The following is a 27,472-nucleotide window of genomic DNA, read 5'->3' on the forward strand; positions in this document are numbered from 1 at the left end:
TGAATGGAGACGTTTCATAGATTTTAAATTTTAAGATCTCTAAATAAAAGGAAAACTCGGGGAAAAATATCCCAGAAAAACACAAAGCATACTAAAAAGATCAGGACAAAAAAAATTCCAAAGCTAAACATGGTGAAACAATCAATGAAGGCAGGGGAGGGAAAACATGCCATCTTCTATCTTCACATTAGTTTTCCTTTTGCGGGTTTGTTTCCAGAACTTTTTTCTGGGTCAAGTAGCTCCACTGAGACTATGGTTACAAACGGAGCAGCTGGTAAGCTGAATAATAACTAATAAATCTTATCTTGACATAATTGATGAGCTTGTTCTAGAAACATATAATAATTGATGATATTAATTCAATAACCTACGATGAAAGTATAAACAGTCACCCTAACTTGTGCTTCATAAAAAACAGAAGGATTAGCTAGTCACTAACCCATTGGCCTTTTTATAAGAGGGGTTTCCTTTGTTACATATGAAGGAGTTTAAGGTTCTTCTTCTTGCTCCCTGTTCTAAAAATAGTACAGTGAATGATAGAAATGTATGCAGTTGTCTTTCTTTAGGATGATTATGTATTACCTGCAAGACTTCCGGAAGCAGGCCAGACGTGTGAGATGTTACTCTGATACATGAAGCGGAATATCTCCCCCTCGACGTTCTGAGCAAATCCAACATCAGCAATAAATACCACCACTGGGAGAAGTCCAGCACTTCCTGTCTGAATCTGGCACTGGATCTTGTTTTCTTATAGCAAAAGAAGAAAACAATAAAACAATTTTTTGCAAGACAAGCTTATGGAAATCATGCAAGTGCAAACACTGGCATTCATTTTTATATCTCAAGATACATGTCTAATGGAACAGGCTTCTTTGCAAACTACTCAATGTTCTGAATCCTAAGGAAAGATATGCTAATCCAGAATAAAAGAAAAATAAACAATTTGCTACTGTGGTAATAAATAAATAAAAGGTTTAAAAAGCTACTATAATAATAATAATAACAATAATAATAATAATCTGGGCCAGAGTGACAGTATAGCAGGAGAGTGTTTTCATTGTAAACGACTGACCTGGGTTCAATACCTGCCACCCCATATGGTTCCCTGAGCACCACCACGAGTGAATCCTGAGTTCAGAGCCAGGAGCAAACCCTCAGCATCAAGGGTGTAGCCCCCAAATAAAACAAAACAAATTATTAATCTGTAATATCACTTATGTCAGTAATTCTAAAAACACAGGTTTGATGTATTGTTTATACCCAAGCTTAACAGAAACTAGTTTCTATTGAAAAATCAAAATATATTTTGTTTAGACAGTATATGTGCACTTTATAAAACAGCTATGATATTCACTGTTAGATCTCAAGAATGCATAGAAGATCTAAATTTTTAAAAGACTTACAGAATATGGGAGGTACATTTGCCTATATAATTCCAACCTTTTACATATAAGACAATCAGAGTCAGAGAGATAGGACAGAGGGCAGGGCACTTGCTTTGCATCTGCTGACCTGGGTTCATTCCTGGAACCTCATATGGTTCTCAGCTTCCCTCCCCACCAGGAGTGATTCCTGAACACAAAGCCAGGAGTAAGCTCTGAACAACACTGGGTGTGGTTCCCAAACAAATAAGAATTAAAAACCCCAGGACTATGAAAATAATTTCTAAAGAAATAAAAAAAATCATGATGTAATTTTTAAAATCTAAGAAATAAAAAGTAAAGAAATAAAAAACTAAAAATTTTCAAGAATTGAAAATGTGAATTGTGGGGCTGGGGAGATAGCATAGTGGGTAGGGCATTTGCCTTGCACGCGGCTGACCCGGGTTCGATTCTGATTCCCAGCATCCCACATGGTCTGCCAAGCACCGCCAGGGGTAATTCCTGAGTGCAGAGCCAGGAGTAACCCCTTAGCATCGCCAGATGTGACCCAAAAACCAAAAACCAAAAAAAAAATGTGAATTGTTTCAAAATTCTAAGTGAACAGATAGAGGTTTTGTGGTCTCTTTCTCTTGTTGAGGCAGCAATGTGGTATTTTCAATAAGGGCAGCGGGGACTACGGTATGTCAGAGAGAGAACTTGTACACTCTGTGTCCCAGAGATGTATCAAAGGGAAAAAGCTTCCTTGAACTCAATTTGGGAAGGGAAAAATAAAACAAAATTCGATGAACTGTTAAGTGATAAAGACACCAAGTAATAATGAAGGAATTAGTCCTTGGTCATAACCAAATTATTCAATAATTAAGTGTTTATCCAGAGCAAGTTGGAAATTTCATGATCTCACAGGAGAACTATTTTAATTCCACTTTCTCATAGCAACAATTAATAGTGTCAGTAATAATGATCTTGAAAAGCTCATACCATTCACAGAAATAAGAGGGCAACTGATTGTTCCAACTGAGACTGATACCGATGAATTAGGAGAAAATCCAGAGCCTAATATAGTTAGAACTGTATTTTCTTCATAGGACCCTAAAAGGACAAATTTAAATAACAGTTGTTGGTTATTGTTAAAATGTTAACATGACCAATATGTATTTATAAAATAAGATAGTTCTCAGAGGAAAAAAATCTATCATTTAAAAGCCATCATTAAAAGTGTTGTAAAATGCAAAATTACAAAATGTTAAATAATTAAATAATTAAAAATTAAATAATTTTTTAAAGTTATAAACAGTAGGTCTACAGGAAAGGAAGGGGAAAATCACCTTCATTTAGTATTGGTAACTTGTTCCATGTAGTATTTATAATTTCTTTGTATTACTTCATATGTTGAATTGAAATGGTAAAGATTAACAGAAAAAATTACTTGACTAGGGGCTGGAGCGATAGCACAGTGGGTAGGCCATTTGCCTTGCACGTGGCTGACCCGGTTTCATTTCCCAGCATCCAATATGATCCCATGAGCACCACCAGGAGTAATTCCTGAGTGCAAAGCCAGTAGTAAACCTTGTGCATCGCTGGGTGTGACTCAAAAAGAAAAAAAAATTACTTGACTAAAAGTATAAAATAATTATTAAAGTATTAAAGCACTAAAATAAGGAAAGTAAAATTATACTTTCGACAATAAATTTAAAAAGATATTTCTATTATAGGGCTATTAAAGAACGGTTACAACAATTTTGTAAGAGAATAAATAACATACTCAGTATTGTGGAAACTTTTCATTTGAGATAAAATATTATTCCTCTATCTATACTGATGTAGATTCTTAAGTGCCTTCAGTATTCTCAATTTACATCTGTTGTTCCAGTTTTTTATGCTTAAGAGTTTTTCCATTCTCTCTAAAATTTTCCATACTGAAATGACAAATGATATAACTATCCACTTATATGGGCTGGAGCGATAGCACAGCGGGTAAGATGTTTGCCTTACACGCGGCCGACCTGGATTTAATTCCTCTGCCCTTCTCGAAGATCCCAGCGAGCTACTGAGAGTATTTCACCCGCACGGCAAAGCATGGCAAGCTCCCTGTGACGTATTCTATATTCCAAAAACAGTAACAAGAAGTCTCACAATTTGTTGTGAGATGTTACTGGTGCCCGCTCGAGCAAATCCATGAACAACGGGAGGACAGTGCTACAGTGCTATCCACTTATATGGTGACATACACACCACAGATCCACATTGATAAGAGTAGCTAAAAATGGAAAAAAAACACTAACATTCTGGATGAAAATATAGTAAAAAATCCTCATGACTTTAGTATAGATATGCATTTCTTAAGTGAGATACAGAAAAACAAGGTAAAACTTGATGGACAAGATATGTATATCAATGATTTCAAGGTCCACAGATGAGATACTAAAGTAAAACACAAGTGATGTAGAAGAGCTATATGAAAAAGATTTATAGGAATAACATATTGCAAATTTACAAGTCAATATAAAAAGAACAATCTAGTTCATGGGTAATAGGTGGTAACCAGCAATATGTAGAATTTTACTAAGAGCCAAAAAGCATAAGAAAATATATTAATGTGAATTCACAGTCAATATATAAAGATGATGATTAAATAACCACTTTCATCAGCAATAGCTGGACATTTATAATATCAGATATTAACAAGGATTGGGAAATTGGGTGCTCTCATACTGATCAGAGATAGTCATTTTGAAGAGCAATTTAGTTATCTGAGTGCAAATATATTCAAATATTATCAAGTACTTCCATGTCTGGATATGTACCCTAAATTAGTTCTAGTATATACACAATAGGAGATTTGTATAATAAAGAATACCATCTTGTATGCAAAAACAAAAAATTAAAGAACTCTAAATACTCTCAAAAGAGGAATAAATTGGCCAATAATTTTTAAGGTAATGAATTTTATGTAATAAAATCTTGTATCTCAAAACAAATTATAAACACAAAAGTGAAATTCCATATTTATAGTTTAATATCTCATTTGTAAACTATGTGTATATAATTCACACACAGATAACCCTAGGGTTATCTAGATCACACATAGGTTTACCTATGTGTGTATTATATACATACGATATTAAAATGGCATGGGAGAATACACCCCAAATTAATCATCGTGATCACCTCTGAAAGGTGAATTAGGGAGAGGATCACGTATGGCAGTTACAGAGAACTTCAGCTGTTTCTATAATAACATTTCTGAAACCAATGGTTAGAAATAAATATGGCAAAATATTAACAGTTGTTGAATTTTCAGTGAAGCAAATATTAGTATTATAGCAACATTTATACTTCTCATTCATATACTTTTTAATTGATCAAAATGTTGCAAAACACAATTCAGCTTGTGAATTATTTTGGGTGATAAAGAATTTTTTCAGAAAATTCAAATACAAGGAAGGGCATAAAAATAAAGAAACCAAAGAACAATCTAGAGTTTATCAAAAGCTAAGTCTTGAGAGTTTTATTCCCAGTAACATGAATTATCTCAAAATTAATATTATTGCTATTTAGTAGATGAAATTTCTTACTAGCAATTAAGGTAATATATGTCATTATTAGTCAAACCTTATGTTTCTGATCTAATAAAGCCAGTCTGAAAACCTTTAGTCCTGTTGTTTAAGTCTTGTGAATTCAGACACACATGTAACACTCTATTTTGAAGCAATCATATGCTATAAAGAGAGGGTATAAAGTGCCTTCCTAGACTGAATTCTTGATAATGACTTTTCCATTTCTTATTCTCAAAACTAGTAGCTAATTATGCTCCTTTACTGAGCATTAATTGCATTATCACTTGCCTTTTAGTACTAAATTTCCTAGAAGAGATCTCATAATATCATAATACTACTATTAATATCATAGTAGTAAAGTTTACCCGAAAAAGAGCTTTAGTGTTAGTGAAATTTTAGAGACATTCTAACTTGGAGAAATTGAAGGAACAAATGACTAATATATTATCCTATAAAGTAACATATCCATATTATCTGATAAATGTATGATTAAAAAAATTACTCTCCGAGAGGGGCGGAGGAATCGAACTCGGGTCAGCCATGTTGGCTGCGTGCAAGGCAGATGCCCTACCCACTGTGCTATCACTCCAGCCCGGCAAGCTACCGAGAGTATTCGATATGCCAGACACAGTAACAACAAAGTCTCCAATGAAGACGTTACTGGGCCCGCTCGAGCAAATCGACGATCAACGGGAGGGCCTTTACCTTTACTTTATTCGGGCTGGAGCGATAGCACAGCGGGTAGGGCGTTCGCCTTACAAGCGGCCAACATGGCCGACCCGAGTTCGATTCCTCCGCCCCTCTCGGAGAGCCCGGCAAGCTACCGAGAGTATTCGATATGTCAGACACAGTAACAACAAAGTCTCCACTGGAGACGTTACTGGGCCCGCTCGAGCAAGTCGACGATCAACGGGAGGGCCTTTACCTTTACCTTAAAAAAATTACTATCTAAAAGTCTCTTTTAGAGACTTAGTTGGTGACAGTAGTATATTAAAATAATTGATGAGAGCTGACATGTATGCTCATTGTCTTCCACTTCCTTATTGCCAAAATAATACAGCAGCAGGTTACCTTGAGAAGGGCTGGTACTAGAGATTAATGGAGTCACTAGAGGATCCCATGTAAATGCACAGTCACCTAAACATTTAGCAGGAATTTCATTGACATAGACTTCAACCTTCAAATAAAGAAACGCGGGTCAGGAAAAGAGATAAAGGAGTAGTATAATTCAGTAGCATGTGCATAAAATTTAGAACAATGACATCTTGTTTGCTTTTTAGAAATGACTCTATTCTATTTTGCTTTTCCTTATTTGGCCATTCATTCATTTACTCAGCATACCCATGTCTACTGTGTTTCAGACACAGATATAAATATTGGAATGTAGGGAGATAACAAACAAAGCAGGACAATTCTGCTGCCACCCAATGTCTATTCTAGTGGGGTAAGAATGGATTTTAAGATAATAAACTTTAAAGGACTGCATATTAGTCCTTGGGGTAAATTAGAGTTTTGAAGAAAAATAAAGGTAGTTTAAGCTTACACTTTAATTTCCTTGTCACTAACGGGGTAATATTAATTACGTCACAGAATTAGAGTAAAGATGAAATGAAAAAATATATTTTTTAATTCTAACAGGCCATGGTAGATCTTAAAAGTATGTTATATCATAATAAAGAAGACAGTTTTTTAAAAATCCATAAAATATTAAGTTGGTCAACTGGAAATACAAATGCTAAAACATGAAAATAAAGATGTCATCTTGCCTGTTTCACAAGATCTTTAATGCATAAGGTACTTCCATGCTATAAGTACTTTAAATACCACAAGGAAAGTTTGAAAAAATACCTGTGGTTCTTGGCTGGGTATATGAAGTAGGTCTCCAAGTAAGCGTTGTCTGAATAAGCCTCCTTCCTTTATCTTTAGGACTGTCACATTAACATTCTCTCCAATAATGTTAGAATCATTAATCTATTTTTAGACAAGATTATTTTACTCACAAGGCTATAAGAAAATATGACCACAATTACTGCCCTTTTTAAATGAATGCAAGGCTAGAGTGAATAAATGCTAAAAGATTGTTTAAAAGCACATTTAAACCATTATACTCCATTTTTTAAATGTGCTTTCATACAAAATGAGCACAACCTACCCAAGGAAAAATGATGCGGATTATTTTATTATTATAATTAAATCAATTATCACTTGAATTAAATGACTAAAATAATCTTGAAAATTTATAATAAAACATGCTAAAAGGAAAATTAATCAACCAAATTTGATTTTTCCAAGTGTCTAATTAAGCTCTTTCTAAATATGACTACTTTGTGTAAAGATTGTTGAATAAATGAAATATCTGTCCTCTCTTTCCAACTGAGAACCAACATCTGGCTTCTTGCTTCCTTTCTGATTACTTGGTTTTCTATCCAGACTTAGAATTACATTTTCTCTGTAGTGTAAGTATTTATTTGCTGTTCCTACCTTATTATTCAATCTTATTCATTATTCCACCTCTCCTACCTCATTTTCCTATTATAGGTGATGGGAGAATTCTATTAATTTTTTCCAATGAGTTTTGTTCTTATACCTTGTAAACTAGCTCATATTCTCTGCATATCTTCATCCACCCAGTTTCTGAAGACTCTTATTCATACACAAGACTAAACTCAGATGTTTAACTTTTCTTATAAAAAAATTCTGCATACTCTCAGAATTAATCAAATTCTATCACGTGTATTCACACATAATTCTGGCACTCTTCTATGGCAGAATTTATTACTCTTGCAAAATTGTCTGTGTACTCTATTAATCTGATTACTCTCTGGGGCAGAAACTGTAACCTCAGCAATTAGTAGAGAAAAAACACATAGTAGATGTGAAATAATGTGCAGTACCTAGAATATGCAATAGTTCAATAGGTTATTTTTTTAGATTTTTATGTAATACCATTGGGTATAGTAACCAATAATTTTAAATTATAGTTAAATTTAAAATGAATAGTCATATAAAAATAAGTACATTTGTTTGTATGTGTATATATAAATATAAAACATATGTATATCATTATCTATTGTATACATGTGTATTGAGGAAAAACCTATACCAAAATAGAAAATAATAGTGATTATCTAGAAACTGATAGCTTTTTTCTCTTTTGGACTTTTTTCTGTGTTTTTTCTGTGTAGACATGGATTCCGTTTTCAATAAAAATAATTTTTAAAAGAAAAAAAAAGAATTACATTTTCTGTCAAAGAAAAGAAAGAAAACCAAGTAAGATCTGATGTGTACTACTGGATCCTTCCAAAATCCTTCTGCCAATCTGGTAACTTCCTGATAATAACTTAGGCAGGACTCTTGTGCTCTGTGAGCCAGAGTGACAAGGGGCACAAATATTGAGAAGCAGAGGTGCCTCCATAGAAGAGGGGCAGGAGTTAGAGCACAGAAAACAGCAGAGAGAGAGAGAGAGAGAGAGAGAGAGAGAGAGAGAGAGAGAGAGAGAGAGACATGAACCAATAGAGAGGTCTCCAGTGGAATTTTCTCATTCTGATCCCCGACTGTGTGTGTTCTTAAAAATAACTCCATATCTTTATGGTTGCTGCTATTGTGAACATCTATACAGTCTGTGTGTAGTGCATGATAGTCTATGTTAATGTGAATTTGCTTTGGCTCCCTCTTTCCACCTTAAATTTTTTTCCTAAATGTTTCGTAAATAGAACTTTCCTCCACCTTGCACCAAGTGCATCTTTTTAGGTATACATGCAGTTCTACAACTGGTTGCATATTTGTGCTAAGTTGTGTCATTTTGATCACTGTTCTTCAACTGATAGATTTTAAGTTTGTTTTCAAGTTTTCATTTACCCACATGTTGCTGTCGTGATGACCTTGCTGGCCTTTAGTCAAATAGAGCTGTATAGCTGAGGTTGGTGTATCATAAGGTCTCTTTATTTATATATTAATTATCTTGAAAATCGGTTACACTAAATTGGATTCCTACCCAAAATGGCATGACAAAGAGTTTCCTCATACTCATAGTCACTAGAATATTCAGATTCTTAGTACTCTCTGGACCCTCACTGTCTTCTAGAATCCTCTCCTTCACATTCTTTGGGTTTGATTGCTCTCTTCTACTCCTGATCACATTCCCTCTATACTAAGTTAGAATGTAAAGTGTGACTCCCTTATGAACTTGAAAAGGCCATCTTCAAAGTCATAAATATGCCCACGGGCTCAAAACACAGCTCTCACAGTACAGAGGTAGAATTATAGACCAGTAAAGCTGATCATTATACTTGCCCCCTTATTTCTCTTTATGTATGTCTAGACTTAACTTTGACTGGCCTTACCTATCCTCCTCCTGACCCTAACATGCATTTCCTAAAACACACATGCCTAGGCTTTTTCTACAGATAATATAAAATAAAAATAAGATATATTTATATAAAATAAATATAAAAATATAAAATATATATAATAAAGTGGCAATATCCATTCTTCATGATGAGACATCTGGTCAACTTATTTGCAAATAATCTTCCCAATTCCCTGTTCTTAATGCTTAGTCTACAAGTTTGCATTTTAAAATATACAATTCTTTTAAGTTCTTGATGGAATGAGGCAGGGTGAAAGGAACAAGCCACATACAGAAACCAACAGAAACCAAGCCCAGTGAGAGAACCTGTAGAATATTCTGCCTCCCACATGTGCTTCTCCACTTGATGTTCCAGGAGTAGGCAGCGCAGGTTCCCTCTCGGGTAACTGAGACTTGTCCCACTTCTTTCAGGCTCTGGAGAGCAAACTGCAAATCTGCAGCTGAAACATCAGCAGGGAGGCCTGCGCTCACACAGGGATGGCAAACAGAAGACGTCAGTAATTCACAAACCAATATCATCCTTAAAATAGGTGAAACACATACTCTAGACTCCCATTTGTAAACCTCCTTCAGTATAGTTAAAAAATTGTATCGTACTCATGCTAAGATTGATATATTTCTTAGCAATAAAGACATGAACAACTCAGATTACAGCTAGAAGCTCAAACACTTTTTCTTCTTTGTTTGTTTTGGGGTAACCGGTCAGATTTTACTCCAGGCTCTGCACTCACTGATCACACTCCTGGCAAGGCTCAGGGGACATATGCAGTGCCAGGGATCGAATCTGGGTTGACCATGTCCAAGGCAAGTGCCATACCCACTGCATTATTGCTCCAGGCTCTAAATTTATTTTTATATAAATTTTGTAAACTATCACCCATAGATAAGAATTTTTTTAAGCTTTGGAGAATGCAATCTCTTATGTCTGGTGCAGCAGTGAAGAGAACATCATTTGTACTGGATAACTTAGCTTTATATCACTGATATAAATCTCATGTATGTAAATTGATATAAAAATAATATCTCAAAGATATTATATTTATATCAGGGAAATTGGAGACATTGGTGGTGGGAAATATACACTGCTGAAGGCATGGATGTTAGGAACATTATATGACTAAAACCCAATCATAAACAACTTTATAACTGTGTATCTCACTGTGATTCAATAAAAAACAATACATGCCAAAATATCTATTTGCATGTCTAGAGTGCAGACCAACACTGTGAAATTCTGAGCATTTTTCATATACCTTTGAGAACATGTCCGTAAACTTGAATGTCAAAGCTGCCACTTAGTGGGGGAGATGCTGCTTGAACTCTCTGAACACGAATCTTTGCCTCCCCAGGCCAATTACTTCCTCTGTAAACAGACTCATTCTCGGTCTCCTTTGTGATCGCCTAATTTCCAGAATAAATATTGACAAAGTGGTCAAACGTCGCAATGGCCAACATGATTCCTGTTTTACCATAGTACATTTCTGTGACATGACATAAATGAGCCCCTGGTATTTAGGATTTTTCAGAACATTAAGGCAAGAGTCACATAAATCAACACAGTCATACCTATCTAGCTGCAATAATGAGACTAAAGTCAACTTAGTCATCTGAGCAGCCATCAGTTGCAAGGATAGTAATCACCCATTTATTCAGGCTGTACCCTTCAACGCTGAAGGAACAAATATTTAGTGAGCAGGAATTAGGTTCAAGACACAGCGCTAATCACTGTAGTAGGCAAAGAAATAAGACGTGTTCTCGGCTATGAAAACTTTAAAACTATTTTTGAGAAATATATAGAAAAACTTGAATACCTAACTGATAATATAAGGAGGTACATAGTGAGTATAGCAACTGACTGAGGAAATAGATGATGTTGAATGTGAATCAATTGACAGAAGCAATGCATGCTAAAAATAATAATGAATTTTAAATCTAATAGTAAAAAATATGTAGTCTTTAGTTTCTGATCACTCACAGCTATCTATTAGTCTTGTGAAATTTAAGACTACAAACTATCATCCATAGAAGTGAATAAACTTAAGAGCCATAAGACATATTCAGAATGTTCATAGCAGCTTTATTCATAATAGTCCCTAACTGATGATAAAGCAAAAGCTCATAGTAGAATGCATGAATCATAGTATATTCATAGAGTCGTACAGCAATGGAACAAGATAAACTACAGCTACATGTAACAACATGAATCTTACAGTATCAAATACACGAAGCTAGTTGCAAAATAAACATACTGTATCAGCTACTGGCAAGTTTAAAACCAGGAAAAATGAATTAGTGGCAGTATAAATCAAGTAGCGATTATCTAGGGGAAAGGATAAGCCACTCAATGGCAAGAGAAAGAACAAAGAAGGAATTGGGAGGCCTAATTATTTTCTTATTTTGATCTGGATAGGATAGTTATTATATGAATGCATTTTCTTTGCAAAAATTTGTGTGGTTCACTAATGTTCCCAGATATGAGACCAACCCAAAACCCAATCTCATTTATAAACACAAATAGCAAGTATGTGGAAAGTGAAATAACACAAAATGACTCTCAATTGCTTTAGAGAAAAAATATAAATACATTTATTGAACATATGTATGTTATCTGAGAAATTCAAACTACTGATGTAAGTCATCAAAAGAGACTTTAAGAATAAGAGCAATGAAGATCTAGACAAGTGAGATTATGGAAACATATACTTTGATAGAACAAAGTTCAAAGTAAATTCTTACATTCTATTATAGATCCAAGAGTAAAATCTCGAAATTCATTTATAAGATACTACCCTCTTTATTTTTTATGGACCTTCTAAAAAGTGCCCAGCAGATCTAGAGGCTTATCCTAGTGCTACTGATGGTTCAGTGGTGGGGCTTTGAAGCCACCATAGGGCACACTTATAGGAAAATATTGGGTCTGGATAAGGTAAGAAAAATTTTTATGAATTTTTTTTACAGTTTAATGTATTTTAATAGCAAACTTACAGGAACAGCACAGAAGACAGACAACATTAAAAACATGTACTTGCATGTAGGACAACTGAGTTAGAAAAGTATATTGAATGGATTGAATCTACTGTATGAATAAAATGCTACAAACACCATTTAGTTGCCATCAATAAGAAATTTACTTGTTTTAAAAAAATCCAAATGCTGGCATTGTCCAGAAAAATCTAACAGTTTTATTTATAATTGTTATAAAGTTGAACTGTTGAAACTTGTTCACTGAAACATTTTAACTTTCATTAATGCTTTATGTACCCACATTTATATTAAAAATTCACACACAAATGAAAATGGAAAAATGCCAATACCTGATTTGTTCCCTATTTTTCCACTTGCAATCATATATTTAGGTAACTTTGACCCCATGGGGGAAAAAAAATCTAACGTCCAGAACTACCAATAACAGGAAGAAGAAAAAAAAATTTTTTTTTATAATGAAATGTTTCCCATCAGAGTGGATTCTTAAGCTCGTTCTCCACGTATGCGGCATGCTAGCTGGATGTCTTTTGGCATAATTGTTACACGTTTGGCATGAATAGCACACATTTTAATAATAAAATTGCTTAGTTAGCAAAAGGTTATTTGTGATACAATATTTAGTTATTTAACCTTTATTTTAGCTCTTAGTAGGCTTGCTTCTATTGACTGAGAAAATTAAGTAGGAAACGAAATATTTCAGTTTTATTGTTTAGTAGGAAATTAAAAGTAAAACATTCATTTGTTATATTTAATTAACCTTATTATAAATAGCCTGGAGGTACAAGTTATTGTTTAGATCTTTTTGGAATTATGGAAAACAATATTTCCTTCCTGTATCTATTTTGATACAAGTAAAAATTAAATGCTATTTATGACAGAAACGTGTATGTGCACACGTGAGTATATGTGTTTGGGCCACACCCAGTTGTCTAAGTTTTGGCTCTGAGCTAAAGCATCACTCTAGGCAGGACCGGGGGCACTATATGGGGTGCCAGAGATCAAATCTGGATTTGCAAGTGTCCTATCTGCTGTACTATCTCTCCAGCTCCCCCATTAACTATTTTTTTAAATAATGCAGAATCCCAAATTTTCTGTTTCTTGTGTTTGTTCAGAATTTTTTTAAAAATTTGACTATTGTTTCTAAAACTGTTAATGAAAGGGTATCATGCATACAACATTCTATCACAGAGTTTCTGCTTCCTTCAGCTATTATCCCAGAGTACTATCCCATCTACCCCCTATGCCAACTCGATTAACTCAATTCCATAGATAAGTTATCAATTCTGTTGCCTTTGGCCATTGTCTTTTATTGGGAAATCCGTTAATTTTAACTTTGAAATAAAGAGAAAACATTAATTAGACCATCTTCTTCTATTTTTCCCCCAAAGACACAATTCTTAAAACCATTTTGTTAGAGCTTACATTGGATATTCATATTCAAGATTCTAAGCATTCACTTATCTTTAGAGTAGCTGTCTTTCCTCTAAACTATGCTAAATCTATGTGACAGCTAATTAGATACTTACTTATGCTTATTTGTGTGTGTGTGTGTGTGTGTGTGTGTGTGTGTGTTTGGTGTCAGGAATTGAGCTCAGAGCCTCAAAAACACAAGGCAGATGCTCTACCACTGAGCCTCATCTCAGGCCCCTGGTGTCAAAATCTTGCAAAAAATTAAAAACAATTTAGCAGAACAAATTTTAAAGATCCCTATATTGAACATAGTAACTTTAGAAAATTTAAGACTCACCTGTGCAAAGGCCACAGCCATCATGGGGATATTATAACTACAATTATACGAATTCATGGTGATAGAATACTGGTTAGCCATTGTTGGCCCATTAATTTTGGTCTGAGTCACCTGGAAATGCTTTAAAAATATTCCTTTATCTGCTAATGCTGAAAGTCTTCTCTTTGGCATTTCTAAATGATAAAGAAAATGAGATAAAATTGTATAAAAAAAGACTCACTGGATAAAACAACATGAAAGTTAGAAAGCTCTGGGCTACATGCAGTTTTCTAAGGGACAAAAATAGCTTTGCTATGTTTTAGGATCTGAAATGAAGATGTGTGTACCATGAGGGCAGGCTCAGAGGGTGTATATAAACTTCCTTTATTCATATGCCTGCCACAGTGCCTGCCACATATATTGTTTTAACATGCTATGTCATTTATCCCAGAGCAAAACAGTCTAGAGAGTCTCACCTGCTATCAGATAAGTCTGTTCATAATGAATACAAAAACACCTCTGACAAACTAGAGCACTCGCCCCCTTTTTTAAACATTTTATAATGATGGTTTTTAATTTTATTATTTTTTTATTGAATCGCCGTTAGATATAGTTACAAAGATTTCATGTTTGAGTTTCAATCATACAATGATCGAACACCCATCCCTCCACCAGTACACATTCTCCACCACCAATGTCCTGAGAATCCCCCGCCCATCCAACCCTCCCCCTGCCTCTATGGCAGATAATTTCCCCCATACTGTCTCAATACTTTGGGACATTATGGTTTGCAATACAGATACTGAGAGGCTATCACATTTGGTCCTTTATCTACTTTCAGGACATATCTCCCATCCTGAACGATCCCTCTAAGCATCATTGACTTAGTGATCCCTCCTCTATTCCAGCTGTCTTCTCTCCGCCCTGCCCGCTCATGAGGCAGGCTTCCAACTATGGCGCAATAGTCCTGGCCCTTGGACCACTCACTTTTTATGGTGACTGGGGCCAGACTTATTTTAATTTTTCTTTGTTTTTTGAGTGATACCCAAGTGGTACTCTGGGACTACTCTTATCTTTGGGCTCAATCCCAGATGTGCTCGGGGAACTAAGTGATTCTGGGAATGAAATCTGGACCTCCTGCAAATAACACATATGCTCAGTCTATTGAAGAATTTCTCCAGACCTAAGCTGATCTTTCTAAAGACCACATTTTATACTGATTTTGATAACTTGTTATCACAATTCATATGTGAGTCTATTATCATGACCAGAAAAACAATGTGAAAACTATTGAAAATGGTTTTCATGTGTATAATTATTTTCTTGATAAGTTCATGAGAACTTTCAGCCCAATCCTCCTTGACAAATATTAATACTTGCCTTTTAAGGAATAAGAATAGATCTCTATCTTGGTCATTTATTTCTCAAAAATTAAACAAGTCAAAAGAAAAATGGTTCCCACAGTTTATCTACAAATGGAATTTGGACTATAATGCAATTCTTGCTCTAATGAGAAAGTTTACATTAAGGGTGCACATATCTTGAGAAAATTCACAAGGCCCTATTCATTAAAATATGATTTATTATGATGAAAACTTGACTCATTAATATTTATAGATTAATGTATCTAAACTCCAGAACATTAATTATATTCATGGTAATATATTAATACACAATAGACTTAGGTTTTAATAAATATAAAATGACACAACATACCGTCCCAAGTTGAGATCGTAGATATTTGACCTATGTATACTATATCCACATAGAAGGACTGTGATTCAGATGCTTTCTGTAAATTAATCCTCTGAAGATAAAAATTTGTCCCAGAGTATTTGGTTTGTATGAGATCCATAAGGTCTATGCAAGTGTAGGTCCAGCTGAAATGTGGTTGGGTAATTAGGTATATGAGTAATTTGTCATTTTTCATATAAACAAAGGCACTATAAAATCATTAAAATCTTAAAGAATGATTTTTTCTACTAGAAGACCAGAAGGCATACTGAATTAGTACAGGAAAGCCACTATAACCAAGATGACAGGCAAAAACTTACATTAGTCATTAAAAATTTAATATTGAATACAATTTTTCTTTGTAACTGTAGCCTCAAAGTATCACTAAGTATATGAAGTAAGACTCTGCAGCAATAGGTAAATAAACTAAGGTAAATAAACTAAATAAACTTGGCGTATAACATATACAGAAACAAGACCCTAGAATAAGGTATCTATGTTTTTTAATGAGCGGGGTAGAACAACAAATTTAGTTCAGCACTAAGATGAAAACAGGAACATATAATTATTTCCAAAAGTGTTAACTCGAGTTTCAGTGTCCATTAATTATAGTGATCTATCAAAGGTAGGTACTAATTTACCTAGAGAAACAAATTGTTGATCAATACCTTAACTTATTACTTACATTTAAGTACTTCATTAACTATTAAATTCTTTGTAATCCCATGAATTATAATGAATCAATGCAACTATAAAATCTGCAGTTAAGAGACAGATGCTGACATCCAAATAGCAAAATAGAGTTTGATGATACTCTTTGCATCAGTTTCCACTGCACTTATTTACTAGAAAATAAATGTTAACTGATGAGTTTAAAAATACAGGAGGTCTTTCCTAAGAATGATCATGAGAACTTTTAGCCACCACTGAAAGTCCACCACTACTGGAGCAGAGCTTACATGACATGACATTTAAAAAGAAATTACATGAATATTTAGAGTAGGTTGGAGTACTCTTTAAATATAAATCACTGCTTAGAACTCTAAGTAAAACCCCACTAGCAAAGATATGATTGTGAATTTTAAATAGAAATCAAACTTAGAAAATAGAAAATATTGAGACAGAATATTTCATAAGAGAAAAGGAAATAGCAAATAATATCAGACTTCAGTGAATAGCACACCATGCTTTCGTGGTTGGCTAATTCCCTCCTAAAGGAAAAAGAGGTTTTACTTTTGGATTTTGAAACAGAGTTAGAATTACAAAACTCAATATTTTAGGAAGAATATAATAATTCTTGGGGGGATGGCATCTTGACACTAACACTACTGAAAATGTTAAAAATGTTAACCTAGGTGGATTGACTTGATCTACATAAAAGCAGATCCAGAAATACTTGCCCTTGCAAGAGCGTTTACTTTGACTAGACTCAACCAAAGGAGAACCTTACTCATTTTTAGATTGTGATGACTTTTATTTAGAGGTATTGTTTAGCATTCAGAGTATAGGAAGCCTATCAGTTCTCCCAATGTTGCACAACTTCAAATGACAAGACATATTGTATGTTTTAAAAATCTATTTTGTGATGTAAGAAAGGTTGGTTTGACTAACATGGGAACATGTTCTAAAACCTATTGGAGAGGAGTGAAATGCACACTAATTGCTGTCAACAAAATTAAAATTTTGTGATTAAACTATTAACTTGGCAAGCAGACAATAGTTATAGCAAATATGTCTTTAGAGTTAAGTTCTGTACTAAGTGGCTTTTCTGTTGGGGATTCCTTCCCTTTTCTTTCTACTTTTCAATAAATCTTTCTATTAAAATATGCTTCAAATGTCCCTGCAAGAAGAAATTATTTGATATTGACCCCACATAATCTGAACTGTGATATGATGCAAATATGACCTGAGGCCCTGTTATATACTCATTCTGTGCATGAACTTTCCAGGAATCTTGCCCACTAATGCAGACAGAACAGACTCTATCCATGGAATTATTTTTCCCTATGTAGTTGTCAAAAATAAAATCACTTAATATGCCCCACCTTACCTACTGGATTAATTTATACAATAGCCTCAAATATAAGTATCTGTGCGTGGAGAAGGAGGGAAGTTTCTTCAACAGCTCTCTGTATTCTCTGTCTTTTTTATTTTCTGTAGAAACCCCAAATTGATTAAAAATTAAAAAATACAAAACAGCACACATAGGAGTGGCAGGTTGTCCCATCCAATGTCATTGGAGCCTAAATCCGAACTGCCGACTAACGGAAATCCTTGTTAGAGGTAATGAAGCCAATTTCAGTCCCTCTCTGATATTTTCTTTTTTAAAAAAAAAATTATTAGTGAGACACCATGAGGTACAGTTGTAGACTTACAAATTTTTGTGCTTGGGTTTCAATTATACAATGATTAAATACCCATACCTCCACCAGTGCCCATTTCCCACCACCACGGATCTCAGTATCCCTCCAAACTCCCATCCTCCAACCCCCCCTGCCTCTGTGGCAGGGCATTCCCTTTTGTTCTCTCTCTACTTTTGGGTGTTGTGGTTTGCAAAAGAGGCATTGAGTGGCAATCATGTTTGGTCTATAGTCTACTTTCAGCATGCTTCTCCCATCCTGGGAGAATCCTCCCAACACCCTTTATTTGGTGCTCCCTTCTCTATCTGAGCTCCCTTTTCCCCTAGCATGTGTGGCTGGCCTCCAAGCCATGGAGCAAAATTCCTGGTACTAATCTCAGCCATTCTTGGGTGTTAGTCTCCTATTTTGCTACTTTATGTTCCCCAGATGAATGCAATCTTTCTATGTCTATCCCTCTCTTTCTGACTCATTTCGCTTAACCCAAGGGGAATGTCCTGAAACTTTAAAAAGTTCTGTGCAGACTCTGTACCCATCACATACCTCATTCAGCTCTTTCTCCTTTGAAGTGCACTTTAAGTTATACTGAACTTCAGTATCTGATGAACTTGAGTGTGTTTTTGTACAACAGTCTATCTTTCTTTACTTCCTATGGAAGCTGTCAAAATCATATTTCTTGGATAAGACATCTAACTGCCTTTTGGATGCCCTTAATATATTTTTTTTTGCCTAACCGCTACCTCTGATGAGTGTACCCCTACTGATCTGGTTCTGTCACCTGTCACAGCTCATCTCACTACCCCATTGAGTACATCAGGTTCTTCCTGGGTTCCAGGTGGCCCCTATGGAAGCCAAATTACTGGGGGACCTACCTCCAGACCTACATGAATTTTCACCGCTCACCCTGGTCCCCCAACCCGTGGGGAACCTATATAAACTCATCATAAGGCTCCCCTTCCACTGCTATTTCTATAAACTTTGGCGTATACACACCCCTAAAGTTGTAGAATAGAAGTTGAAATTTGAAAATAGCAACAGTAGGGAAGTTAGAAATGGGAGAGCATAAGGGATGGGGATGCAACAATTTTTTACCAAGAATCTTTATTTTAATATGACTAATAAAACTGATTCTTCCATCTACCCTTCCTTCTCATCTAGTCATTCAACTCCTATCATGCCTGGCTTTACTTCTTGGTCTTTGTTTTCTTTAATCTATGGTTACCAGTTAGTTCTATTTCAACTGCGAATTCTCTTCCCTTCTGTATGAGTTGTAAAGAGAGTCACTGATTCCGCCTCACGCTTGCTCTCCAGATGACAATTCTGATTTATCATCATCCTGTCTCCCTGATGAGAGTAGAACAGGGCTCGCCACATATTCCTGAATGATGGCAGCCTCCATGATGTGTACTGAAGTATGATGCAAAATGTATATGCCCAAACAAAACAGAAGAGAATTTAGTGTAGCACTGATGGAAAAAAAAAACTTATCAAAAATGTTTGAACATACAGAAATAAAACCACAGTTACTCTTATGTCACTAATTTTATATGAAAGAAAAAACCTGAGATTATTGAAAAGAAATATTTGATATCTTTATGGAAGTGGTAATTATGACTGTAGAAACTAGATAATCTCACTTAGCAATGCTTTCAAAAAGTGAAATTTGACTTTGCATAAACTATATATAAGACTTTAAACTTATGAAAATATTTAATTGCAAAGGCATATTAAATTGCAAAGGTCTGTCTCTGCATTATCACTTCTATTGTAAGTTCTCATTTTATTGTATACAGAAACATGCAGCCATAAATAATATTAAGGTCAGAGATTTAATAATAATTGAAACAAAATCACAATAATGAAAAACTAGTTCATGCCTGATGATATGATAACTATTAAATATCTTTATATTAAATATCTTTCTCTGGCTTAATATTTCCTAATTTTCATTTCTATGCATCTAATTTTTGGTGAACAAATATTTAAAACCTTTTCTCCTGTAACTTTGGCACACTCACTGAAATACTTTATTTTCTCCACTCATATAGAGCAAGAACCTTTCTTCACTCATCGGTTTTATGTCAACATTGTGATGATGCTGTTTCTTTCTACATTTCTAGAAACACTATTAAATTTAATAACTAATATGCCTTCTAAAGTTTACCATTGTTTATTTTATCATGAGTAATGATGATACTAGAGTAAATTCTATTTATAATACCTATATAATCATTTCTCTTTTTCTCTTTCTTTATTTTTTTTGGTCTCATCTAGCACTGTTCAGGGCTCTGAGCTAGTGATCACTCCTAACAGGGCTTGGGGGATCTTATGTGGTGCTCAGGATTGAACTCTGGTCTGGCATGGGTGAGGCAAATGCCTTACCAGTTATACTATCTTACAATATTTCTTACACAACTATTTCTACTAGAAAGGAGGGCAAGGAAAGTATAATTAGAGACATGGTACACATAATTTCTTAAAACCAAGTAATTAAAGAAACAAAAACCTGAGTTTGCTTTATTTTCAGCATTTATATACTATTCTAAAATTTAAGTTTTCAAATCCATAGTGTAACTTACTTGTTTCCATAAGCAAAGTTATATGCAAATTGTTCATCAATACTTCTAGTAATCTTCTTTTTGTCTTGGTACCGGAATTTTAGGCCAATATAATTTTCCAGGAATCCTTTGTATGCTAAACATAACTACATAGGAAATACTTTTAAAATCAGGGTCTTACTATTAAATTGTTTCACAGCAGTTGAAGTTGATTTCATTGAATTCAATATATATCTGCAGAGTATTTTTCATGCATCAGGGCCCATAGGAAGCAATGATTAATATGAGCTAATTAGGTACAAAAGTACTGGAGCAGATTTTTATAGAAGATATAGAGTTGAAATGATCTTATAATTAATGATTAAGTACTTATTATTTTCTTGCTGTAGTTTCCTCAAAAAGCAAAAGTAATTCACTATTGTCATGAGGTATATAAACAACAAGCCCAGCTATAACGAACTCGTGAATAAATTAAAAATTTTATGGTAGAAACATGAAAAAAATAAATCTTCTGGTAGATTATTTGAATGTGAATGTGGTGAGTTAGTGATTAAGGTAATATCACTATAAAATATAAACAAATAATCATTATAATGGCAAATGCACTTTAAAAAAAGTACTGTAGAACACGTGAGAATTTTAATACAGTATAAATCTATAATTGCTAGTCATAAATAATAACCTGTTCTATTTTCACAGCTCATGATTTTCCTTCACTTTTCTTTGATTAGATACCCAAGATTTTCTATGACGGTTGTCCATAATCCATTTCTGTTTTATCTTGTTTAATAAAGGGCTATTGAGGAGATAACATATTTCTCATTATTTGGGTGTTTAAATTTGTGTAGAAGAGTGTTTTTCTAAAATCATGAGATAAAGCAGAATACATAAACATTGTATTGCATTTTTTATAGTTCTAATCTTTCTTCCTCTCTTCTCTCTTTCTCTTGCTCTCTCTCTTTCTCTCTCATTCTCTCTGAGAATCATAACTAGAACAGGAGATCACAATCACTGCAGATGCAAACACAGGATCTGTCTGGTGTGACATAATTTCTCATGACAAGCATTTTGCCTTAACTTAAACTTTCGTGAAATTTTATTACCAGGGAATTTTATGGATTTAATTAGCATATAATTTTGTGGCGCTTACCTGATTATAAGAAAATAATAAAATGTCTCCATATGGAAGGCTGTTTGGTTTAACATCTGCCGAGTCAAAAAGAACAGCTGGGTTTTTCAGGGCATAACGACCACAGTAAGCATCAGTCTCAGCTGTCTTCTGCCCTCTATTAATATGTTCCTATAGAGACAACAGTATTTCAGAGGAAAACATGATTTATTGTCCTGCTTGATTCCCCAATATCACCACTCTGGCCTTTTCAGCTCCAACTCGGATTTTACTGCTTCCCAACTACTTCCGACTGAAATGTTCTCTCTAGTCTTTGAAATTCTAAATTACTCACTTCTAGCACTCACTGATTCCTAATGCAGAATTCCTGCCTTTGTATTTTATTTTCTTTATGAATTATATTTATATTTGACTTTACATTATGAAATCCTTAAGAATATTTATCCATTCTTCCACATGCATTTTCTCACTGCTCATTTTCCTTGGTCCATTTGTGGCATTGTTCCATTTTCAAATTTCAGGGCATGAAAGACATGATCCCTGTACATAGGGACTTCAAATTTGGGAGAAAGGAACCAAGGGCTATAATATCAAGGATGGAGGGTGGCATTGAATTCACATGAAAGCATCAAGAAAGATTAATCAGAGGCAAGGAGAAATGTCTTTAAAGATGAAGAGTTACTGAAAAGTCAATAAACACAAGGGGCCTTCGGGTATATGCAAATTAGGTGGAAGGAAGCAGGGGTGTGAGGTGTGCAGGTCAAAATGGGAAATGCAAATAGATAAGATAAGGTGGAGCAGAGAATGTGTGTTACAAGGTCCGTGGGAAATGCATACAATAAAAACTAACTGTCCATTCCCCTGACTGTAAAAGCTTCATTCAGGACAGGCAAGCCTATATATATATGTCTGTTTACTAAATTAGATTGAAAAGGCAGCCCTTCAGATAGAAAGATTGTCTCCTTTCCCTCCACTAATAAATTTATTTGTATAAAGCTTCATGGAATATATATTTTATTGATACCTTTTCCCATTATGTTGATCTGAATTGAAAAAGAGCAGTCTATTTACTGCTCATTTTTGTGGGATACAGTTGGAAGTAGTGAATATTTGAATTCCTCAAATCTTCTTAATTAGATTTAGGAAGACCAATGTATATTTAAATTTTCTTTACTGCATATAAAAGAAGAATCTTTGTGTTTTACCAAGAAGTAAGGAAAGACCAGAAGTTCTACTAATTGACCAGAGGGGAAATCTCAAAAACAAGGGAATCCCTTCACTATATATCTATCGCCTGACAACTATGTGTGTTCACTAAAGCTAATAAGAAAGAGGAAATCTGCTTTCAGGTGAATAAAACAAACAGAAACTCTTACATTTTCCCATCTTACTCATTTTCTATTGCTTCATAAAATTCATGTGTAATAAACATGTTGCTTTCTTAAATTAGTCATTTTTATAATTCGGAGAATTTTTTAATTGAATCACCATGAGAACAGTTACAAAGCTTTCAGGTTTAAATCTCAGTCATATAATGATCAAACACCCATCCCTTCATCAGTGCACATTTTCCACCACCAAGAACCCCAGTGTACCCCCATCCTACCCCTCCCCCTGCCTGTGTGGCAGATGATTTCCACTTTACTCTCTCTCTATTTTGATTACATTCAATTTTTCAACAGAAGACCCACCATTATTATTTGAAATTTCCCCCCAACAATCAGACCTGCTGAAAAGGCATCACTATATAATTGTTTTCTATTGCTGATAATGAAGAGCATATGATTTTGCGTTTCTTATATTTTAGTAATTAAGTCCACAGGGATTTCTACCAAAGCCGCTGGGTTCTGAAATTGGTTTGTGTGCCTCTGGGATCATGGTCATCCAGGAGCTAGAGAAACCGTTCATGGGTGGCAACTCAGGGTCTCAGCAGGGTAGGCGAAGGGCAGGTTCCACCCCCACCCCCTGAGGCCTCGTGGGTCTCATCACTGTAGGCTCGTACCTCAGTCCAATAGGTTATGAAAGATGGCGGTCACCATGCCGCCGCCGAGGGGAAAAAGCAGAAGCAACACTCCCCTTTCCCAACCAGGGTGGCACAGGGCCGCAGCTTAATCCACAGTCTAGAAGCATTTCTGCCAGAAGCCGCTGGGTTCCGAGGTTGTTTTGTGTGCCTCTGGGATCATGGTCATTCAGGGGCCAGAGAAGCCATGCGTGGGCAGCAACTCAGGGTCTTGTTAGCGTGGGGGGAAGGCAATTCGGGGAAATTTTAGAACCTCCCTTGCCAATAAACACATAACAAAATTATTTTGCAATTTGATTTTGAGTGATAAGGAAACTGATGTTGTTGCGAAAAAAAAAAAGACAATCTATCAGACATCCTAATTTGACCGTTAAACAGTTCATTAAACATTCCATACTATACCAGATTAAAATCTGCTTCATAATCTCTGAAGTACTTCACAGCAAATCCTTCCTCAAAATGTGAAATGTGTGGTGGACACTTAGCAGTAACCATTTCTTCTATTGCTTCCTGAAACTAAATTAACACAAGAGTTTTAGTAATTTTTCATAAAGTTAGAACATAAATCAACTATTGATCAAAATCATTCAAATGGAACATTTCAAAGATAATTTCCATATTTTTGCATTAACCATAATTGAGCTATCGTAAATATTTTAACATGATCATTTCATGGTTTGTTTTTGTACTGTGCAGGATCAAACCCAGGATCTTACATGTGCAAGGCAAATCCTCTACTGCTGAGCTACATTTGCGGTCCAAGAGATCATTGCAGTTTTGAGCGGTTTAAGCTTAGACCTCTCCAAGTTTTCTAATAGTAGACTATATATTTATTATTAAGGTAGACTTTTATTTTAGTAATTCCAAAGACATAACCTTAAAAAATTAGCACTCAATATGTTCTAAAAGAATATCTTCCTCAATTAATTCAAAATTATTTAAAAAACTGGCTGGAGCGATAGCACAGCGGTAGGGCGTTCGCCTTACAAGCGGCCAACATGGCCGACCCAAGTTCGATTCCTCCGCCCCTCTCGGAGAGCCCGGCAAGCTACCGAGAGTATTCGATATGCCAAACACAGTAACAACAAAGTCTCCAATGGAGACGTTACTGGGCCCGCTCGAGCAAATCAATGATCAACGGGAGGGCCTTTACCTTTACCTTACCTTATATACTGTATATCAAATGCATTCAAAAGAAAGGATGAAATACTGTAAGTCTGGTTACTTTCAAAGTACTTGAACAATGCTAGATTATACAGAAATCTGTAAACATTCCTAATGTCACCTACAATTTTCATACTTCTGCAGCACAGACAAATAGAATTGTTGTTTATAACTGGAGCTGAGGTCATATATGAGGTTTAAGCATCAACCATCAACTGAAGCTCATTGTGTACATGCATTTGTCAAAATCGAGTAAATCACAAGTGAACATTCCTTTATTAACCACTGCCCCTATCTGTAGTGTCACTTGGTCCTATTTGGACCAATCTTGCAATTTTCTTCTTCTTCCCTCCAAGATCTCTGTGACACTTTCTCCCTTTCCCACTCACTATGGTTGACTGTACTGCACCATGTCAAGTGAGAGATATGTGACAACAATGATTTAAGGTATTTTTAAATGTAAATGTGATCTATAAGAGAGTTTTCACTTGAAGAATTAACATAGGGCATACTTCAGCTTCAGATGACCAGGGAGTAAGAGGCGTTGAAGAAATCCCATCCCAGTTCAGTGTGAATGTGTCCAAACTGGGTTTTCCTTTGGTTTGTTCTGTAATATCTAGTGTGACATTGTTCCCTTCAAGCACTTCATAACCAAGCATATCAAAATCTCCTGTAATGAAGAACCAAACGAAAGTTTAAGAATAAAATACCAACATATCTATACTGGGCACTTAGAAATAAAAATTGTCTTATTTGGCATTCCAGTATCATAAAAGGATGCGCGGGAGTGATATTGATTCTGGAATCTGGGATTTTCTAAGAAGAAGTAGCAAAAGAGCTGATAGAATACAATTCATTAGATGTTCTGTTTCTGGAACTTACAAGGAGTAATATATGATAAACAGAAAATGATATTAGGAGGATGAAGCAGTAAGATATTCTAATTGTCATAGTTTTATGACAATGTCATCACCTTAGTATAAAGGGGAAGGTTAGAATATTATTTTTATTTATATATGAATATATAAATTGCAAAACTGAATTCTAGGAACCAGACCAAAGCCTTTATACAATCAGACTTTGAGAAAATAAAAACTTGTAATCAGATGACTTTCTCTTTGGGAGAATGCTTTGTAATCTCATTGACCTTCTATGTTGAATAAGTTTTTAATTTACATGATTATGATTTCTGTATCATGTGTCTTTTTTATTTGTTAAAATTTTTATTAAGGTACCGTAAATTACAAAATTATTTATAATTGAGTTTAAGATATACAATGTTCCAGCATCAATCTCACCACCAGTGTCAACTTTCTCTTCCAATGTCTCCAGTTTCCCTCCCCACCATGTTACTTAAAGTATCTACTAACACCTTAAAAATTCTTCTGTAATCTACAAAAATGTTTCTGGGATAAGAAGGATAACTGTGCCTGGAGCGATAGCACAGCGGTAGGGCGTTTGCCTTGCACGCAGCCAACATGGCCGACCCGAGTTCGATTCCTCCGCCCCTCTCGGAGAGCCCGGCAAGCTACCGAGAGTATCTCACCCACACGGCAGAGCCTGGCAAGCCACCATGATGTATTTGATATGCCAAACACAGTAACAACAAAATCTCCAATGGAAAAGTTACTGGGCCCGCTCGAGCAAATCGATGAACAATTTCAATAGAATTCTAACAATTGAAACAGTTTCTAACATTGTAGAAAATTCCAAGAACTTTTATTCATATTGAACAAAATTTCTTCTTCCTTCATCCAGATTCACAAATGCATAAAATGAAACCTAAACATTGAATTAACAGTTTACATATATGAGTAGGAAAATAATGATTGCTCCAAGTAAATTATACTTATATCTCACGATCACTACCATCCTGTTGTTCGTCGATTGCCTCGAGCAGGCCCCAGTAACGTCTCCTTCGTCCTAGCCCTGAAAGAGCCTTGAATATGGCACTTTTAAAAAAAATCTCAGGGATAGGACTTATATATAGTTTGAGTTTATTTCTCAAACTAGATATCTCAAAAGCCCAAATGGATTGCTAAACTTGATTTTAGGGCTTGAAAATGTGAAGTATGCATTAAATGTTACTTCAAAAATGGTGGAGGGGGTCAGGTGATTTAGAAAAATGTTACATTAATCATAGGACAACCACTATTGTTGCTATGTGGTTTTGTTCTCCATAAGTGAATTCAATATAATTTTACTTTCTAATGTACTTTGTCAACCTTCAGAAAGAAGCCCTCAATGTTTCCTGGTGAACTGGACTCAAACAGAATTTCTTCATCAGGCAAGATGTGGCCTGACCAGTATCTCCTGAACTACACTAATTTACTTCCATTTAATTTCTGGTATTAGTAGCATTGTTCTCTCGTTGTTCAACTATTTGCTTGAGTGGGCACCAGTAACGCCTCCATTGTGAGACTTGTTACTGTTTTTGGCATATCGAATATGTCACGGGTAGGTTGCCAGGCTTTGCCGTGGGGATGGGATA

The 27,472-nt window shown here is 35.1% G+C and overlaps 1 protein-coding gene across 1 annotated transcript in view; it reads right to left on the minus strand.

Annotated features, from left to right (window-relative positions):
- PKHD1L1 (PKHD1 like 1) overlaps positions 1 to 27,472 on the minus strand; it is a 189,257-nt gene that overhangs the window by 120,244 nt on the left and 41,541 nt on the right. The window contains exons 18-29 of the mRNA XM_056110331.1: positions 25,494 to 25,651; positions 24,220 to 24,333; positions 21,819 to 21,968; positions 20,690 to 20,814; positions 15,736 to 15,899; positions 14,041 to 14,213; positions 10,562 to 10,709; positions 9,615 to 9,769; positions 6,788 to 6,910; positions 6,011 to 6,116; positions 2,361 to 2,471; positions 583 to 747 (exon numbers count right to left, since the gene is read on the minus strand). Of these exons, the coding sequence (XP_055966306.1) occupies positions 583 to 747; positions 2,361 to 2,471; positions 6,011 to 6,116; positions 6,788 to 6,910; positions 9,615 to 9,769; positions 10,562 to 10,709; positions 14,041 to 14,213; positions 15,736 to 15,899; positions 20,690 to 20,814; positions 21,819 to 21,968; positions 24,220 to 24,333; positions 25,494 to 25,651 (1,692 nt within the window). The remainder of the gene's footprint in view (positions 1 to 582; positions 748 to 2,360; positions 2,472 to 6,010; positions 6,117 to 6,787; positions 6,911 to 9,614; positions 9,770 to 10,561; positions 10,710 to 14,040; positions 14,214 to 15,735; positions 15,900 to 20,689; positions 20,815 to 21,818; positions 21,969 to 24,219; positions 24,334 to 25,493; positions 25,652 to 27,472) is intronic.

The sequence above is a fragment of the Sorex fumeus genome, unplaced genomic scaffold (assembly GCF_029834395.1).
Source record: "Sorex fumeus unplaced genomic scaffold, SorFum_2.1 ptg000002l, whole genome shotgun sequence".
Classification (NCBI taxonomy): domain Eukaryota; kingdom Metazoa; phylum Chordata; class Mammalia; order Eulipotyphla; family Soricidae; genus Sorex; species Sorex fumeus.